Source organism: Tenrec ecaudatus, chromosome 2, assembly GCF_050624435.1.
Source record: "Tenrec ecaudatus isolate mTenEca1 chromosome 2, mTenEca1.hap1, whole genome shotgun sequence".
Classification (NCBI taxonomy): Eukaryota; Metazoa; Chordata; class Mammalia; order Afrosoricida; family Tenrecidae; genus Tenrec; species Tenrec ecaudatus.
Window position 1 is genome coordinate 200,403,512 of NC_134531.1, and position 19,641 is coordinate 200,423,152.

General features: G+C 37.0%; 1 protein-coding gene across 1 annotated transcript; it reads left to right on the forward strand.

The window, feature by feature from the left end:
- The first annotated feature begins 18,507 nt into the window (after positions 1–18,507).
- LOC142441227 (olfactory receptor 2T27-like) lies at positions 18,508–19,434 on the forward strand. The gene has a single exon (XM_075543280.1). The coding sequence runs from the start codon at positions 18,508–18,510 to the stop codon at positions 19,432–19,434; it is 927 nt and encodes a 308-aa protein (XP_075399395.1).
- The last annotated feature ends 207 nt before the right edge of the window (positions 19,435–19,641 follow it).

Sequence of the window (19,641 nt, forward strand, 5' to 3'; positions counted from 1 at the left end):
AGTGTGTAAAGACAATGTTCTGAAATTGATTGTGGTGATGATTGAACAAATCTTCTTAACACTTAAATTGTATGATATGTGAAATATAAGATTATTATTTTTAATTCTGATTAAATAAGGGCACTGATCAAATTAAAATAAATTAATCAATAATCTTCAAAGAAAAAAAGTTATCAAATTAGCTTCCTGTTATTGAATAGAATAATTACAAAATAAAGAACAACTAAACTTAAAATTAACCAAATGAAGAAAATAAAAATCAAAGTAGATACAAATGAAATAATCAACAAAAGTTTGTTCTTTAAACTATCAATAAATCATTAACACTTAAATGGATTGACAAAGAAAAGAAATTTACAAATTGCTAAAATATAAATGACATTGGAAACATTAGTACTGACTCAAGAGATATAAAAAGAATCATAAGGAGATACCATGAGCAGTTGAACAAAACAACTTATAAGAGTTATATCCAATGGACAGAATTGACCTTAAAAGAAATGCAAAATATCAAGATATTCCAAATAAGATATTAGTTATAATGACCCCACACTAATCACACTCAAAGTGGTCTACCTGGTCTTAATGGAGAATTTTATAAAATATTTAGAAAAAAATTTAAACAATTCTTCTTAAAGGTTTCCAAATAGTAAATAAATAAAAAGTGTATGAATACTTTTGTTTTTTAATTTCAGTTTACAAAGCCATCATCACTGGTCACCAAAGCCATCACTTAGACAATATTAAAAAATTAAACATAAACATTTCTTAGGAAAATGGATGAGAGATTACTGTCATATTGAATCAAAGCAATTTTATATGAAAAGAAGGGATTTGTTGTTCAACAGAAGAAAATTAATTTATACAATAAACCATATTAATAGAAGAAAAGAAAAGTTCCACATGACCATCTCAATTGATGCTGAAAGATGTTTCACAAGTTCACCTCTGCTGCATGGCAAAATCATGAATTAAATGAATAATAGGAATTATTCATTCTTATAAAGGGTGTTTATGGAAATACTATACGCAAAATCAATTGGAAACTACAAATTGATCCACAGGAGAAAGATGAGACTGTCTGCTCCTATAAAAATGTACAACCTCCGAACCCCAAGGAGGAAATTCTACTTTGCCCTATAATATAGTCATTATGAGTTGAAATCAAACTAATATCAGTGAGTTAAGGTCACAAGGATACCTGGTGGTGTAGAAGTTACACAATGGGCTGTGATCTACAAGGTTGGCAGATCCAACCCACCAGCTCTGCAAGAGAAAGACGGCTTCCTATTGCTGTAAAGAGCTACAGTCTTGGAAACTGAGACAGTTCTACCCTGACCTATAGGGCCACTATGCCTTGGCATGACCTGATGGCAGTGAGCTTGGTTTGGGTTTGGGTTAAGATCCTCTAAACACTGAAAGACTGTGATCTTTCCCTTTCAGACGAGGAACAAGACAGAATTGTTGCTCTTAATATTGCTTTACAATATTATATTGGATTTATTGACCTGATAAATATATAAGGCAAGAAAATATTAAAATACACTAAAATTGGAAAGAAATAAAGTATTCTACTCCCAGATGAAATTATCTACATGCAGAAATTCCCAAATTATTCACAGAAACTACTAGGAATAATAAGCCAATATAGTGAAGTTTCAAAATAAAAGGATAGGATCAACATACAAAAATCAGTTTGTTATCTAAGCATCATCACCAAACTATGTGAAAAATGAATTTGTAAAAAATGTGTTTATTGCAAAGAACTTAGAGAAAACTTAAATTAGTGGAGGTATCTAAGTCTCATGTGTTTATGGCTATTAATATAAAAATAGAAAATAGCACATTAAGATATGGTGTCACTGGAATCCAGAACCATTGCTGATGGAGTAGCAAAATAGGGAAGAGACTGTGGAGAACAGTGTGATTGGTACCTCAAAAATGTAAGCATCATACTAACTTATGACCCAACAATTCAAGTCCTAGGTATATAATTGCACCCATGGGTGTGGTGGGGGTGGGGATAGGTAGTCAAACAGATACTTGAGCACCATTTTAATATTATTAATAATAGTCAAATAGATACAGGCTAAGTATACATCAGTAGAGGAATGAATACATCAAACAGATTGTACGTACCCAATGCCATCAAGCCCATTCTGGTAAATAGTGATCTTAGTAAGGCCTCTGAGACAGTAAATCTTGACTAAAGCAGAAAACCTCATCTTCCTTCTACTAAAAGGATGGTGGGTTTCAACCAGCAACCTTGAAGTGCACGCTCCAAAGCTGATAGAACAGCACTACCTGGGCTCTTCAGATTACACAAACAATAGACTATTATTCAACATAAAAGAGAAATAGGATTTTGATATATGTCACAACATTTTGAGTAACATAGTACATATGAAATAAAAACATCCTATGATCTCACTTATATGAAATAAACAGATTGGGGAAATGCATAAAGAATAAAATTTGTTAATATCACAAGGGGTAGGTTATTGTATGTTGTTTGATTTTTGAGTTGATTTTTCACTCATGTTATTGCTTTTAGGTCCCATTGAATCAGTCCTAACTTATTACAAACCTGTATAAAAACAAAACATGATGCTCTTTGGTCCGGAGCTTTTCTTCCTCTTTTTCACCGCTCCTCTGCAAAGCAAACACAATGTCTTCTCAGGGACTGGTCTCTACTGAAAATATGTCCAAAACATGTAAGACAAAGTCCAAGACTTGCCTCTCAGGCACATTCAGACTCCACATTTTTCAAGCCAATTTTTTTGTCCTTTTGGTAATCGATGGTACGTTCACTATTCTTCACCAGGACTGTAATTCAAATGCATCCATTCTTCTTCAGTCTTCCTTAGTCAATGTCCAACTTCCACACGTTTATGAGACAATAAAAAATCATGTCGATGGGTTCAGGTATCAAGCATCAAAGACCCAGAACAAAAAGTCATATCATTCTAAATGAGGGGGAGTACAGAGTGGAGACCCAAAACCCATCTGTAGACAATTGGACACCCCCTTACAGAAGAGTCACAAGGAAGAGACGAGCCAGTCAGGATGCAGTATAGCACTGAAAAAACATACAATTTTCCTCTAGTTCTTTAATGCTTCCTCCCCCCAATTATTGTACCTTACAAATCCAGCTAGGCCAGAGCATGTACATGGGTACAGATAAGAGCCTGCAACACAGGGAATCCTGGATAGATAAAGCCCTCAGGACCAATAATGAGTGTAGCAATACCAGGAGGGTAAGGTTAAAGTGGGGGGAGGAAGGGGGAGCCAATTACAATGATCTGCAGTGAAACACCTCCTAGGGTGTGCACAACAAAAAAGTTGGAAAAGGGAAGCATTGGTCAGTGTAAGATATGAAATAATAATAATGTATAAATTATAAAGGGTTCATAAGGGAGAGAAGGTGCAAGAGGGGGAAATGAGCCAATAACAAGGGCTCAAGTAGAAAGAAAACATTTTGAAAATGATGATGGCAACACACGTACAAATGTGCTTGATACAATGGATGTATGTATGGATTGTAATAAGAGCTGTGTGAGCCCCCAATAAAATGATATATTTTTTATCCCATGGCTTGGATCAGGTCCATCTTAGTTCTCTTACTTTGCAACACTGTAAAGGGGACTGATGAAATAGATGTCCCCAATGTAATGCAGCCTTTGACATGTTGTATACTACTTCCATGTAAGCCGCAGTACCCTGTTTCCCTGAAAGTAAGACATCCCACGAAAATAAGACCTACTTACAGGTTTGCCTCTCCTTGAAATCTAAGGGACCTCCCCTCAAATAAGACCTCTAAGAAAATAAGGCCCCCTGAAGCTACCGTAATTCTAGACTCTGGACCATAAGGGTGGGTGCCGCTGCGAAGCTCATTTTTGGCCACAGAGCAGACAGGAAGTGCTAGGTCTCTTTTAATAAAACAATGAACAATAAATGTGTACCGTACTCTTCTTCATGGAAAAATAAGAGCGCATCTTTGGGAGCAAAAATTAATATATGACACTATTATTTTGGGGGAAACAAGGGATATTTTGATAACATTTCCACATTCTGACTATACTTCTTCCAAGACAGAATTATTTTTGTTCTTTTGGCAATCCATGGCTTTCAATATTCTTATCCAGCACCATAATCAAAATGCATTCATTCTTCTTCAGTGTTCAACACTGAAAATACTATGGCTTGGTCAGGTGCACCTTAATTCTCAAGTTGACAGCCTTGTATTTCAAGACTTTAAAGACATTTGGTAAAACATATTTACCCAACACAATGCATTGTTTGATGTCTTGGCTGTTGTTACCATGAGGATTGTTTATGGAACCAAGCAAGGTAAACTCCTTGAAAACTTCAATCCTTTCCCCATTTAACGTGATGTTACATATTAATCCAGTTGTGAGGATTTTTGTTTTCTTTACATTAAATTGTAGTCCATACTGAAGGCTGCAATCTTTGATCTTCATCAGGAAGTGCTTCAATTCCTTTTCACTTTAATCAAGCCAAGTTGTGTTATCTGCATATTTCAGATTGCTAATAAAGCTTCCAACAATCCTGATATCTATTTTTTTCATGTAATCCAGTTTCTTTGATTATTTGCTCAAGCTACAAATTGAATAAAGATGGTGAGAGGACAAAACCCTGACAACAATCTTTCATGATTTTAAGCCATGCAGTATTCTCATTTGTCTGTACAATGCCTCCTGATCTATATGCACATTCTGCATGAGCACAAAGTTCTAGAATCGCCATTCTTCTCTAGGCTATCCAGAGCTTGTTATAGTCCACACAGTGGAATGTATTGTCATAATCAATAGAATGTTAGAAACATTTATCCGGTATCCCTTGCTTTCAGCCAAGATCCATGACATCAATAATGATAACCGATGGTCCCTGTGCACTTTTGAATCTGGCCCGTGCCTATGATAGCGCCCTATCATAGCAGTCCTGAAACCATATGATATTGTTCTATAATTTGAGCATTCGGATCTTTCCATTTTCTTTGGAATGTGTACTAATGCGGCTCACTTCCAGTCAATAGACCAAATAGCTGTCTTTCAAATTTGTTGGCATACATGATTGAACACTTCCAGTGCTTCATCAGCTTGTTGAATTGTTTCCATCGGTGTCTTAATTTGATACCTCCTTCATCATTCAGCATTTTCTTTATGGAATTTTTCTCTATACCTGGATCCTTGAATTTAGGTTTTTTAGTTTAAGTCATGTTGAGCATGTTCTAATTTTGTTGGTTTTCTAATCTGAGCCTTTCTACATGTCAGTATCATATTTCACTTTGTTTTCTTGAACTTTCTGTTCAGCTCTTGACTTCATCATTTCTTCCATTTTCCTTACCCTGTGACTATAACTAAGTTTCAGAGTCACTTCTGACATCTACTTTGATTTTTCTTTCCTTTTTAAAAATAAAGTTTTGCTTTGTTAATTTGTTATGACCATGATATCTACCCACAGCTCAGCAGATCTTCTTGTCATTAATGCTCAACGCACCAGTTCTTTTTTTTTTGAAATATTTTTGAAATGTAGGTGACATATATTCAAGGTTTATTTTGACTCTCCTAGACTTATTTTAATTTTTGACAACTTCAATCTTAACTTAGTAGGAGCCCTGGTAGTGTAGTGATTATACCTCTAAGTCAATAGTTCAAAAGCACCAGGCACTCCGCAGGAGAGTTATGCCCACCGAAATCCCTAGTGGCAGTTATATCCTGTCTTATAGGGTTGCCATGAGTTGGACTTGGCCCAATGGAAGTGAGTTTGGTTTTGATTTTTTGGTTTCAAGGTTTAGATTGTGGAAAAATGTTATTTGCTAAGAAAAAGTAATTTGTCTCACAAAATTCTTCCATTTGCTCCAGCTTAATCTGTGTCATCAAGGTCCTACTTCCTAACTATTGATTCTTCCTGTTTCCAAGTTTTGCATTCCAATTGCCAATCATTTCCAATGCATATTGATTGGATGTTTGATAGATTCCAGACTGGAGACATTGACACAGTTCTTCAATTTCTTCACCATTAACTTTAGTGGTCAGAGCATAAATTTAAATAATATTTGAATAGACAGGATTTCTTGTTATGTGGATATATTTCATCTTATCACAGACAGTATAATATTGCAAGATCTAAAAATATCCTTCTTGATGTTGAATACAAAGCCATTTCCTTTTAATCTGTCATTCCTGACATAGTATTCCGTATGATTTACTCATTCAAAATGTCAATACCAGTTCATTTAAGCTCACTAATGTGTGAAATATTCATTGTGCATTTATTCAATTTTGACAGTTTCCAATTTTCCTAAGTTCATGCTCCATACATTCCAAGTTCTTAATATTAACTGATGCTTGCAACTGTTTCTTCTCATTTTGAGTTGTGTTTCATCAGTAAAGGAAGATGCTAGAGGCTGTACTCCTACCAGCTCTTCCCCTTTCATATTATTATGTTCAATTTTACTTAGGAAGGTACTTACTCAGCCATATTTTGAGTTCCTTCCGACAGGAGGTACTCATCTTCTGGCACTATTTCTGACAATGCTTTGCTTCTGTTGTTTTGTTTTATTTTCCACGAGTGACTTTCAGAGCTCTCATTTCATTTCTTAAAAATCAGCAAGTTATCCCTGAGTGAATAGTGACCCAATTACCAATGTTTTTGCTTACATAAATAATTTTTCTGAAATTTCTTTTCCTTCTATATATATTATTTTATTTTTTTAACATTTCATCGGGGGCTCATAAAACTCTTATCACAATCCATACATATACATACATCAATTGTATAAAGCACATCTGTAAAGTCTTTGCCCTACTCATTTTCAAAGCATTTGCTCTTCACTTAAGCCCTTTGCATCAGGTCCTCTTTTTTCCCCTCCCTCCCCGCTCCTCCCTCTCTCATGAGCCCTTGATAATGTGTAGATTATTATTTTGTCATATCTTGCCCTATCCTGTGTCTCCCTTTACCCCCTTTTCTGTTGTTCATCCCCCAGGGAGGAGGTTACTTATAGATCCTTGTAATTGCTTCCCCCTTTCCACCCCACTCACCCTCTACTCTCCCAGTATCGCCCCTCACATCCCTGGTCCTGAAGGTATCATCCACCCTGGATTCACTCCAGCTCCTATATGCACCAGTGTACAACATCTGCTCTATCCAGACTTTCAAGGTAGAATTCAGAGCATGGTATTGGGTGGGGGCATTTAGGAACTGGAGGAAAGCTGTATTCTTCATCGGTGCTCCTCCCCTAGACCATTCTGCAAGTGGATTTCCAGTGGCCGACAAATGGGCTTTGGGTCTCCACTCTGCACTTCCCCCTTCATTCACTCTGGTAAGGTTTTTTTGTTTTGTTTTTGATGATGCCTTATACCTGATCCCTTTGACACCTCGTGATTGCAAAGGCTGTTGTGCTTCTTCCATGTGGGCTTTGTTGCTTCTGGGCTAGATGGCCGTGTGTCCACCTTCAAGCCTTGAAGACCCCAGACACGATCTCTTTTGATAGTTGGGCACCATCAGCTTTCTTCACCACATTTACTTCTTCACCCGCTTTGGCTTCAGCAGTTATGTCGGGACGGTGAGCATCACAGAATGCCAATTTAATAGAAGAAAGTATTCATACATTGAGGGAGTGCTTGAGTAGAGGCCCAAGGTCTTTATGCCACCATAATACTAAACCTATAAATATAGACACAGATCTATTTCCATATATATATATATATATATATATTTGCATGTACATGTCTTTTTCTAGACCTCTATAAATGCCCTTTGTCTCCTAGCTCTTTCCTCCATCTCCCTTGACTTTCCTCCTGCCCCACTGCCATGCTCCATCCCCACCTGGGTTATAGCTATAACTCCTCTTTAAGTTACCTTACTCTTGATCATTCCCTACCAGACCTGCTTCTGCCCTCTCACCACCAATTTGGATCCCATTTTGTTCCGTTGTCCCTGGCTAGTTAACACTACTTCCTTACTGCCCACCTCCCTCTATCCCAGGTCCCCCAGAACTGTCAGTCCCGTTGTTTTGCCTCCAGATAGTTCATCCAGCCTGTCTTATTTACACAGACCTGTGGAGATAATAACATGCACAAAAACAAGACACAAGAAAACAAAGCAACAGTATAAAACAAAACCACAACATCAAACCACTGACAATGAACAAAACAAGACACATCAAGAAAGAAAAGCTTGTAGTTAGTTCAAGGATAGTTGGGGCACCAGTCCAGTCTGTTGGGGCACCACACCCTGTCCCCAAAGTCCACTTTCAGCATTCCCTGGGGACCTTGCCACTTCATTCCCTTGCTGTTCTGCTGTACTCATGCAATGCTTTTCCTCGGTGTGATGGGACCAGGTCAGGTGCAATTCCCACACTGTGTCTCCGGTGCTGTTCCCTGTAGCGCCATTGGTCAGTGTGGGGCATCATGTCTCATAGTGGGGCCAGCCATGTTGTCCTCTCTGTGGACTGGCTGCTCTAATCAGTAAAATCATCCTCACTGCCTGGTGGCCCAGGCTGTGCTCCACTCTCTCCTCCTCCCCCTTCATCTGCTCCTGTGTGCTCTGATCAGATATGTCCCACTCCCAGAGCTGCAGAATCAGTGTTGTCCTTTGAAACAAATTCTTCAGGGGCCAGGGGCTGGAATCCACTTAATTTTTGGTACTGGGGTTTGCTCCATAATGTTCTTATGTGGATCGGTCACACATATGTATAGAGAGCAGCTACTGTAGCAGCTACTGTGTAGAAAGCAGCTGCTGTGTTGAAAGCAGCTCTTCTGTTGAAAGCAACTATTCTGTTGAAAGCAGCAGTACTGGAGATAAAACAACATTTCATGAACTATAATTACTGGATAAAAGTATAACTATATACTATAAAATAATCAACTATTGCAAAAAAAATTCAGTACCATGGGAATTTAATATGCATGCTGATCGGTCTTTTTATATTTAGCTGTGGTTGGTGTGAATACTGCCCCCTGGTGATGACAATGGGTATGTAAAAAATACAAAGAATGGTAAATCATAGTAAACTTTCATGAACTGTATTGAGTGAACTATACTATGTATCATCTTTTGTATTATTAAAGCTATTGTTATATATTATTTTCATTAGCAAACAATCCCATGACAATAGAGCATGCAGAGAAGAACATTAAGAAAAGAAAATACAGTGAGAATTTTTCCCAATATGGTTTTACCTCAATAATTACAGCAAGAATTGAGAAACCACAATGTGCTATCTATTGTAAAGTTCTATCAGATGAATCTATGAAGCTGAACAAACTAAAATACCATTTTCATAGCAAGCATCTGAGCTTTGCTGGCAAGGATACCCACTATTTTCGAAGCAAAGCTGATGGACTCAAGAAAGCCAGACTTGAAATGGGTGGCAAGTACCCCAAACACAATGTAGCAGCCATTGAAACTTCATATTTGACGGCACTGAGAATGGCCAGAGCTATGAAACTCACGCCATTTCTGAGGATTGGAGACAAATTTGTTATGAACTTGAGTGCAATTTCCTTATCTAACGACACTGTCCACAAATGAACAGATGACATGTCTGCTGATATTCTTGATCAGGTAATCCATGAATTTAAATCTGCTCCATTTCCGATATTTACCATCCTCCTTGATGAATGTACAGACATTGAAAACTGTACACAGTTACTGGTTTATGTGAGGTTTGTAATTTTCGCTCTTTTAAAAAAATCATTTTATTAGGGGCTCATACAACTCATCACAATCTATACATACATCCGTTGTTTAAAGCATATTTGTACATTCATTGCCCTCATCATTCTCAAAACATTTGTTCTCCACTAAAGCCCCTGACATCAGCTTCTCATTTTCTCCCTCCTTAACCATTCCCCAATCACTCATGAATCCTTGATGATTTATTAATTATTTTGTTATATCTTACACTGTATGACGTCTCCCCTCATCCACTTTTCTATTGCCCATCCCCCAGGGAGGAGGTTATGTGTATATCTTGTAACCAGTTCCCCCTTTCCACATCATCTTCCCTCTACCCTCCCAGTATTGCCACTCTCACCACTGGTCATGAAGGACTCATCTGTCCTGGATTCCCTGTGTTTCCAGTTCCTATTTGTACCAATGTACATCCTCTGGTCTAGCCTGATTTGTAAGGTAGAATTGGGATCATGATAGTGGGAGGGGGGAGCATTTAGGAACTAGAGGAAAGTTGTATGTTTCATTGTTGCTACACTGCACCCTGACTGGCCCGTCTCTTCCCCATGACACTTTTGTAAGGGGATGTCCAGTTGCCTACAGATGGGCTTTGGAACTCCACTCTGCACTCTCCCTCATTCACAATGATATGATTTTTTTGTTCTGATGATGCCTGATACCTGATCCCTTCAACACCTCATGATTGCACAAGCTGGTGTGCTTCTTCCTTGTGGGCTTTGTTGCTTCTGAACTAGATGACCGCTTGTTTATCTTCAAGCCTTTAAGACCCCAGATCTTATATCTTTTGATAGCCGGCACCATCAGTTTTCTTCAGCATATTTGCCTATGCACCTGCTTTGTCATGAGCGATTATGTCAGACATGAGGTATATTACTGATGGTGACTTTAAAGATGAATTTCTTTTTTTCAAAACTCTTAAAACAACAACTATTGTATGTGCTGTATTTGACACAGTTGGTTCATTTCTGCAGTAGCATAAGATCTCTTGGGAAAAGGTTTGTGGTGTTTACACAGATGGTGCTACAGGTATGCTAGGATGTTGATCTGGATTTCAACATTTGGTACTGGATGAGTCACCAAAAGTCATCAGAGCCCATTATATGATTCATTGGCAAATATTAGCCAGGAAGACACTGCCACAGGAGTTACAAGAAGTAATGAAAAGCGTCATAAATTCTGTCAATTTTGTAAACGTGAGCACTTTTAACAGTCGACTGTGCAAGTTGGATGCACCAAATAATGCTCTGCTATTTTAAAATGAAGTGAGAAGACTGTTTAGAGGAAAAGTTTTAAAACATGTTTTGGAGCTTTGTTATGAACTCAAAATGTTTTTAAATCAGAAAATAAAACCGTAATTCAAAGCACTTTTCAGCAATAAAAGTGAACTACAGAAAATAGCGTCTTTCCTACCTTGAATGTCTTAAATTTATCACTGTAAGGACCAAATGCAATATGCCTCAATTTATTTGAAAAGATAAAGTCATTCCAAATGAAATAACAACTTTGGCACAAACCCTCCCCCTCCAAAGATTAAAATATTGGATGAAATGGAAGTTACATGTTTCCTTCCTTATCTGCTTTCTTTGAGGAACATGACATTGAACCGGACAAAAGGATTACCATGATAATTTTTGTGAAAGAATGCTTACACATGCTTGCTGACGACAATTCATCGAGATTTCCAAATCTACCTGACACCCATTTGAATTTACCAGAAGTCCTTTCAGAGTCAAAGTTGAAGATGTACCTGAGCCAGCACAAGAGAAGTTCGTTCAACTTATTAACAGTGATACAGTGAGAACTGATTTCTCTACAATGCCAGGTATAAAAATCTGGATCAAGTGTTCGCAGTCATATACTGTTCTTTCTGAGGCTGTGCTGTGCCTTCTTCTTCCATTTCCAACAACGTATCTTTGTGAGACAGAGTTTTCCAGCTTGTTGGTTATCAAGTCTAAATACAGAAGTAGAGTTGTGGAAGATGATCTTCGTTGTGCTCTGGCAAAGACTTCCCCGAGAATTTCGGATCGGGTGAGAACGAAACTATCTCAACTTTCTCACTGACATTGGCTATTTACACATACTGCCACAAAATGTAGTAACGTAGTTTACTGTTGCTATATTAGACTTTTACCCATGCTATACCATGCTTCAAGACAAAACATCATTTATTTGTAATTAGAAATAAGTATTACACAATAAATTTTTATATATTGTTTTGTGATTGACCACTGTGCTTTAATTATGTTCAATTTGTAACAAAAATACATCTCGCATATATTTACATTATAATTCATAACTGTATCAAAATTATAATTATGAAGTAGCATCGAAAATAATTTTTTGGTTGTGGGTCACCACAATATGAGGAACTGTATTAAAGGGTTGTGCATTAGAAAGGCTGAGAACCACTACACTAGAGGCATACATGTGATAGAAAGGCACATACATAACATGATCAGTGGGCTTTAAAGTCAAGATGGTAGTCAAGGTAGTCGCCTCTGAGCTGGCTTAGCCTTAGGTGTCTTTGAACTGTTCTCCAGGGGAACAAGCTATGATCCTTATCAGAAGAGAGTTGGCCCTACTTGGATGAGACAGACAATTTGGTCTGATTGCTTTTAATGGAAGACACATTTTAGCCAGATAGCCTTTAAGTAGTTGACCTTCAAGCATATAGTAAGTGACCATGTGTTTGCAAGCAACACCTTAAATTTTGGATTATTATGGGGAACATCAGGGGGAGTAACATTTACTTAGAAGAATGTGAGTGGGATGTACCTCCAACCCATGAACCTGATGGTTCACTCCATGGGAGCCCTGGACACCCAATAGCAATAACCACACAGGCTCACTGACAAAATTCACCACCAGGAGAATTTATTAGGGGATCCACAGGTTGCCATAAGTCAACTTCAGTACACACTAAGGATACATTCATTGGTCAATAACAACACCTGTCCTCAGCCAGCAATGAACTCATTCTCTGGTCTTCAACCTCTCAGTCATGAGGTCCCTTAGCCTTTGCTTCAGTGGATCATGAAGTCCATGGGTTACCCTGTATCATGGTGCCCTCATTTTGGGCTGAATGAGAATATACCCCATAGCCTTAGCCCACTGAGTCTCTCTACTTGATTCTGGTGTTTCTAGTCTTGACCTCTACCACTTCAGATCGAGATATTGGGTGTGTCCTTTTGATGATCTTGGGAATTTTTTTCTTTCTCTGTGATGACATACACAGAGAATGACTTTGAAATGTAGCCTTTTTCTTTCAATAGATAATACCTCCAAGGAAACAAAGGGTGCGTCTTGGTTTACACCTCTACCAAATTAAATATTTCATCACACCTTAATCCTGTATAATCCAAAATAAGATTACAACCACAAGCATAGAGTTCACAATTATGATACATCACAGAATGTAGTATGGGAAGTAGGGTCTTATTAATGGACTACATCTTTTTAAAATGATGAAAATGTGGAAAGACATATGATCAGTGGTTGTCCAATATGTAGGATATAATTAGCATCACTAGTTTGAACACCTAAAAGTGATGCAAATATCAAATGTTTTATTGCATCCATATTTTACAACAACCAGGAGAATTAAAAATTTAAAAAATGCAATGTTGTCATCCATCAGTCAAGGATCACTCATATTGTGGATTTCTGAGACTCTGTTTATGGGAGTAGATAAGCTCATCTTTCTCCCCCAGATTGGCTGGTAGCTTAAACTGAAGACCATGTGGATTGCAGCCAACATGTAACCATTATGCCACCCGGTATCCTAACTGCTAAATAATAAGGAAACAAAATTTAAAACAACAAAACAGATTGATTCCAAATGTGTTATGAAACCCTGCCTATTTTAAATAAGTATAATGCTGATAAATTAAAATGCTATACGTTCATATCCCTTGTATAATAAGCACGTCTCTCTTTATTACAGCTCTAGTTTGTACATTTGATGAAGCCACCAGGAAAAAGAAAGCTACACATTATGGTACAATTCATGTTCTTAATTCGAAAAATTCAAAAAATTATCTACATATCATGAAATATTTAATACTTGACAATGTTCCCGGAAATCTGCATGTATCAATTCTTTTTCATTGCACAAAACCCAGCAACATTCATGTTCTTATCATTTCATATAATAAAGAATAAAATTGAAGAAAAGTAACAAATGTGCGGTCACTAATAAATGGTGAACAAAGGAAGAAAACCCACTTTTTTTATGGACCCAAATTGACAGCTAATACTGGCTGCACTGGAATTTCACCACAGTGATTTTCCAATTCTCAAGATGGTGTCAGCAGGCACTGATAAGTAATTGAAATAGGCATTTGTTTCCAAAAAGCATAGATCTTTCTTTAGGGGTATTTGGACAACCAAATCTTTATGTTAGAGCCTACGTAAGGGAATAGATGTGCAGACAAGAGATATTTTCTCCAAGGACAGAATATGTAGACTTGTAAATTGGCCTGAAATTGTGTGGTAACGACACTTGCAGGTTATTTAACTGCCTCAGTTCATTAGTTCTGATAACAAAGGAGGATTCTTTGAAAACTTCAATGTGCAGCTCTGCCATTTACACATACAGATTCCTCGTGACATCTTGTGGAAACAGCAAAATGTTTCCTAATTTATTTTTTATATTAGGTAAGATTTTTAAAAATCTCTTAATTTCCTAAAAGTCATTTGATTGTTGCATATAATGATGAATAAGACAATCTTCTACATAGGTGAGCATTCATCTTATTTAATAATTTAAAACAGATTTGTACCCACCTAAAAGTAATATTACCGAATAGTGTACTGGAATATAAGTCAGTATAAATACGTGATGCTTAATACCAGCTTTTATACTTACTATCAGTGTCTAATGTCACACAAACTTCACGGATGTTGAGGCTTCAAAGGTAAAAGTAAAAACTGAATTCAGTCAAATTTTGAATTATAAAAATATCCCAAATGCATAGTTACATATGTAACATGGATATTTGGATAGTTTAGTTTCACATTTATACCGATACTCAAATTAGGGATTTTAATTAAAGTGTGAAATGCAAATAACATGACTTTAGTAAAATAAAAACTTTATCATGATTTAGTATGCTTACATTGAAGTGAATTGCAGTAGAGAAAATAGATCTTTCAACCACAGGCACATTTAAACATAAATAAACTTTGATAGATTCATACACATACATATTTTCATTGAGATATGACTAATTAAAACACTATTGGGAGAACATCACAATTAGAGATGGTTTAGGATATGGGAGTCTTTGAATAATTAATTTACTATTTTATATTATTTTTATGTTACCTAGGATATATATCTTAATTTCTTTCATTGTCATGTGACATTGATTTTCCATAACTTATCAGTATATATATTATACTCAGTGACATGTTTTTTTAGAGAAAATGAAATTCATTTGCTATCAGGGAACAAAGTGGTTTGTGGAATTAAGTGCTTTTGGCAGTGGAGAGGTTAAACACTAGGCTGCTAACAGAAAAAAATCGTGGTTTGCATCTACCAGCCAATTTTCAGTGGAACAGTTTGCTTCCAAAAATATTACAGCCTTGAAAATCAAGGGTCAGTTCTACTTTGTCCTTTAGTTTCACTGTGCGTGGGAATTGACTTGATGGCAATTGTTTTTATGGGTTGGTTTTTGTTTTATTTGACTGTTTTTTTTCTTTATTCATTTAACTAGTCCTACTCTGTTACTCCTTTTCTGAGGCCCAAAACCTTCCCCAAGACTGTTGGTCAAGATTCTGTTTAAGAACTTATGCCAAATTCTGAGTAAAGGTAATTTTTTTTATTTTGCTTTCTTTAAGGATATGTTTCAAAAGATTTTCAAAATCCTGGACTATCAATCATCAAAAATGAAACAAAATCTACAACCCTGAACCATCCATAATATATATTTTATTTTTAAAATACTGTTTCATACATTGATTGTGTTTATTTTAATTACAGTCCTTTGACAGTAATTTATAAAACTTGAACATGAACAAAAAATTATGTTGCTGAAATACATTTGAGAACCCTTTACTTGGCAGAGTGATGCACCACCCTGAACTTAAGTAAAAGTAACCAATGCATCGTTTTCTGAACTATCTTCTGATGATAGATACTATGTGTTTCTACAATTTTCCTGCAGAATCATGTTTAATGAGACCAATGAATGTATATGTTTGCATCATTTTAAACAAGCTTAAAATTTTGTTATGTACTGTAGGAGGTCTGCTGGTCAAGGTGTTTATTGATGGGCTACTAATTAGTCTCCTTTGTTTCTGTTTTCCTTACAGCTAAAAGCATTGTGAGATAACTCAGTTATATATGACCCCTTTATGACTCTCTGTAGCCCTGCATGTCATTATGCTTATCTTAGAATATAGTGCTGTTATTAGTCAAGTGCTTAGACAGTATGCCTAGTTAAGTAATGTTTACATAGCTAAAAGGTTTAAACTATTTTTAAAATTTAGTGCTTTAAGATTTACTTTGTAATCATTCCCTTGTGTAAGAAAAATATAAAAACCAAGCTTTGAAAATACTTGGTACTTCAGTCCATCAGATGGAAGTCCTCCCAATCCCATGCTTGGTGTGTCTCTTTGTTTTCCTTTCATCTGCACGCCTCAGTTCGGACCCAGCTTGATGCGCGATAGCTGGTCTAATACCCCGCAATGTACAACTTGTTTAGCAAAACAAAAAACCTTATTAAGGGTCAAAGTTTAAGGAATTTCCCTTCAGAGCATCATGAGGGGGGTGATTAGAATTACAGCTTAAACTTAAACAACCCACTAAAGTCTGTGAAAGTCAATGACTCTAACAGCTTTTCCAAGAACAGACTGTTATTCCTGGTGTTGAGTGAAATGTATTTTTTCAAATTGGCTTGCTTTTTATGATCCCACTTTTGATATCATACTGAAAAATAGAATATCTTTACATTTGTAGCTTTAATCCTTCTACAATTGGTTCTTATTTCCACAATCAAGTTTCTTCCTATGCCTTTCTTCCAGATAGGTCTAGTGTCTTTCCAGACTGTGTGCTACGCATTCTCTACTGGCCACAGAAGAAGAGGATTTTCAAATCCTCTGAGTCGAATAGATCACTAAGAGCAGTGTGCAGTTCTATAGCATTTCCTGCTGTTGTTTTCCACATGATCTGAGGATGTGGAGCCAGGATTCTCCACCTGACTCGGTCACCTATTCCTTGGATTCTTTCTATATTCTCTACATGCTCTTAGATCTGCAGTGATTGGTTTTTTGGGGGAAAATACATAAAAACATTATTACTAATTTCTGGTTCAAAGTAAAAGATACTTAAAAACACTTCTCTTTTAGGTATCATATTAAATGCCATGTGGAGGCCAAGGGCATGGGGATTGTAAGCATTTAAATCGGTTTATACTATGTGTTAGATTCCTGCACTTTCCATGTGAATAGAATCAGACTTCCCTTCTGAAAGCATAATTAATTTTCTACACAGACTGACCTTTGGAAGAAATCATGATGACTGTCTTTAAATTAAAGTCTGAGTGGGTTCAAATTGCCAAATTTTAGGTTATAAGTTGATCATTTAACCAAATAACTTATATAAAACACAAAACACATTTAATGTAAGAGAGTAGGTGATTCCTTTTGACAGTTATTTAATTTGTTCAATCTCTATAGGTATCAATCAGGACACACATACACAGAATGAAAGCTGTGAGAGCCAGAATTAGATTAAACTTCCTTGTTTTATTGGGGGTAACAAGGATTTTTTGGGTCCTTGACAATGTAGTGTTACCACTTTTCTTTTTATAAGTTTTTGTTATTAGGGGAAATTTGAGTTTTCTCCTCTGATAGGTGTCTGCTCTTACATTGTTGCAAGAAGCATCCTTATATATATGAGTATGTGTTACTTAAGGTCCACGATACATTCTGTGACATATGACATAAGGGTTGGGCACTATAAGATTACCATATTACACATGGATCAGAACACAATTCTAGTAACAGTGATGAACAGTGCTGTCGCTGCTGCTGCTGTTCAAACTGCTTCCAGAGGCAGAAATAGCTGCTGGCAGCTTCTCTGTGACTAAGACTTCAGTGAAAAGAGCAGAGCAAGAGGAAGCCCAACAGGAGAGGCTGAAGTGCATCCAGTCCTGCCCACATGAACAGGTCGTGTCTTGAAATCCCCTCCACCACCACTTGTCTAATGGATAAAGCTTGTTCTCTGCCTACCTGCCTGTGTCCCTCCCGTGGCCCAGGGCTGCAAAAGTGTACTTTGGGGTCTTTAAAGCCAATATGGAGAAATAATAAACAAAAGGAAAACCAATTTTCTTTTAAAAATAAAGTGAAACCATTCAGGATGACAGATGTAGATGCAGGTGAATTTTCCAAAATGGATGATAAGTGACAATGTGTCTGTATGTTCGCAGTTAACCTGTGAAATGTATTAAATGTGGGGATATTTATAATTTTAATTGAATTCTAATTACTAAAATTAAAATTTCAAGAAAGTTAAGTAGATTATATTCTAAATGTATAGCACTTTGAGACTTTTTTAAATCAACTGTCTTAACTTGGCTATGACACAAAAATGCAGGTGAAATACATTGTGTGATAAAGCCATAGAATTGAATATAGTTGAAAACATCTATAGTATTCCAAGACAAATGGAGAACAAAAGATGTCATATTATAAAATGAGAGCAAGTCAATTTGGAAAAATGGTGAGGTGTAATTATTTTTTTTCCCTAACTTTTTCCCAGGGTAATATACTGGGAAGGAGAGAATGGAGAGATGGATTAATCAGACCACTGGAACTGACTTTATTCTCCTGGGGCTATTCCACCACATGCAAGTACCCACGCTTGTCTTTGCCCTCATCTTCCTGGTGTTCATCATGGCTCTTGTTGGCAATGTTGTGATGATGATTCTCATTTGGTTGGACTGTCGACTTCATACACCTATGTACTTTCTTCTGAGCCAACTTTCCTTCATGGACCTCATGTATAGCTCCACCTTTGTCCCCAAAATAGCCATTGACTTTCTGTCTGGAAGGAACTCCATTTCTTTCATTGATTGTGGCATTCAGCTGTTCCTCTTCACGACTCTTGTGGGAGCAGAGTGTCTTCTCCTGGCTGTCATGGCCTATGACCGCTATGTGGCTATATGCCACCCACTCCGTTATGCAATTCTTATGCGCCCTGCAATTTGTGGCTCCCTGGTGGTTGGGACCTGGCTCGGTGCACTTCTTAATGCCTTGATACATGTCATATACACTCTAAACCTTCCATACTGTGCCTCCAGGGAAATCCATCATTTCTTTTGTGAAATCCCAGCTCTGCTGAAAGTTGTCTGTGCCGACACCTCTCTCTATGAGCATGGTCTTTTTGTCAGTGGTGTTGTGTTCCTTCTCATTCCAATATCAGCCATCATGGTCTCCTATAGACAGATCCTCTCAACTGTTTTGGGAATAGGATCCAATTTGGGGATGAAAAAGGCTTTGGCTACCTGTTCTTCCCATATGATTGTGGTGACTATCTTCTATGGCACAGCCATCATGAAGTATTTTTTGCCTAAAGCCTATCATACTGCCGAGCAAGATGAAGTCATTTCTGTCTTCTACACAATCCTCACACCCATGCTTAATCCACTGATCTACAGTCTGCGCAACAAAGATGTGACTGGGGCCCTGAAGAAAGTCCTGGGAAGGTGAAACACTACGATGAACTGCTGCCTTATGAGAATTAAATAGCAAAAGCTTGCCTTTCTAGCAGAAACAAACAATTGCAAGAAAACTGATACTACTGTAGAAATGGTCAAATCACTTCATATTTACTGTTCGCAAATTTCTAATGTGTAAATTTGTATTAGTACTCTGTCCTATTGAACTTAATCTGAGAATAATTTATTAAGCAGAATG

Excerpts from the sequence above, each read along its gene's own strand:
- LOC142441227 (XM_075543280.1), top strand. The coding sequence starts at position 18,508 with ATGGAGAGATGGATTAATCAGACCACTGGAACTGACTTTATTCTCCTG.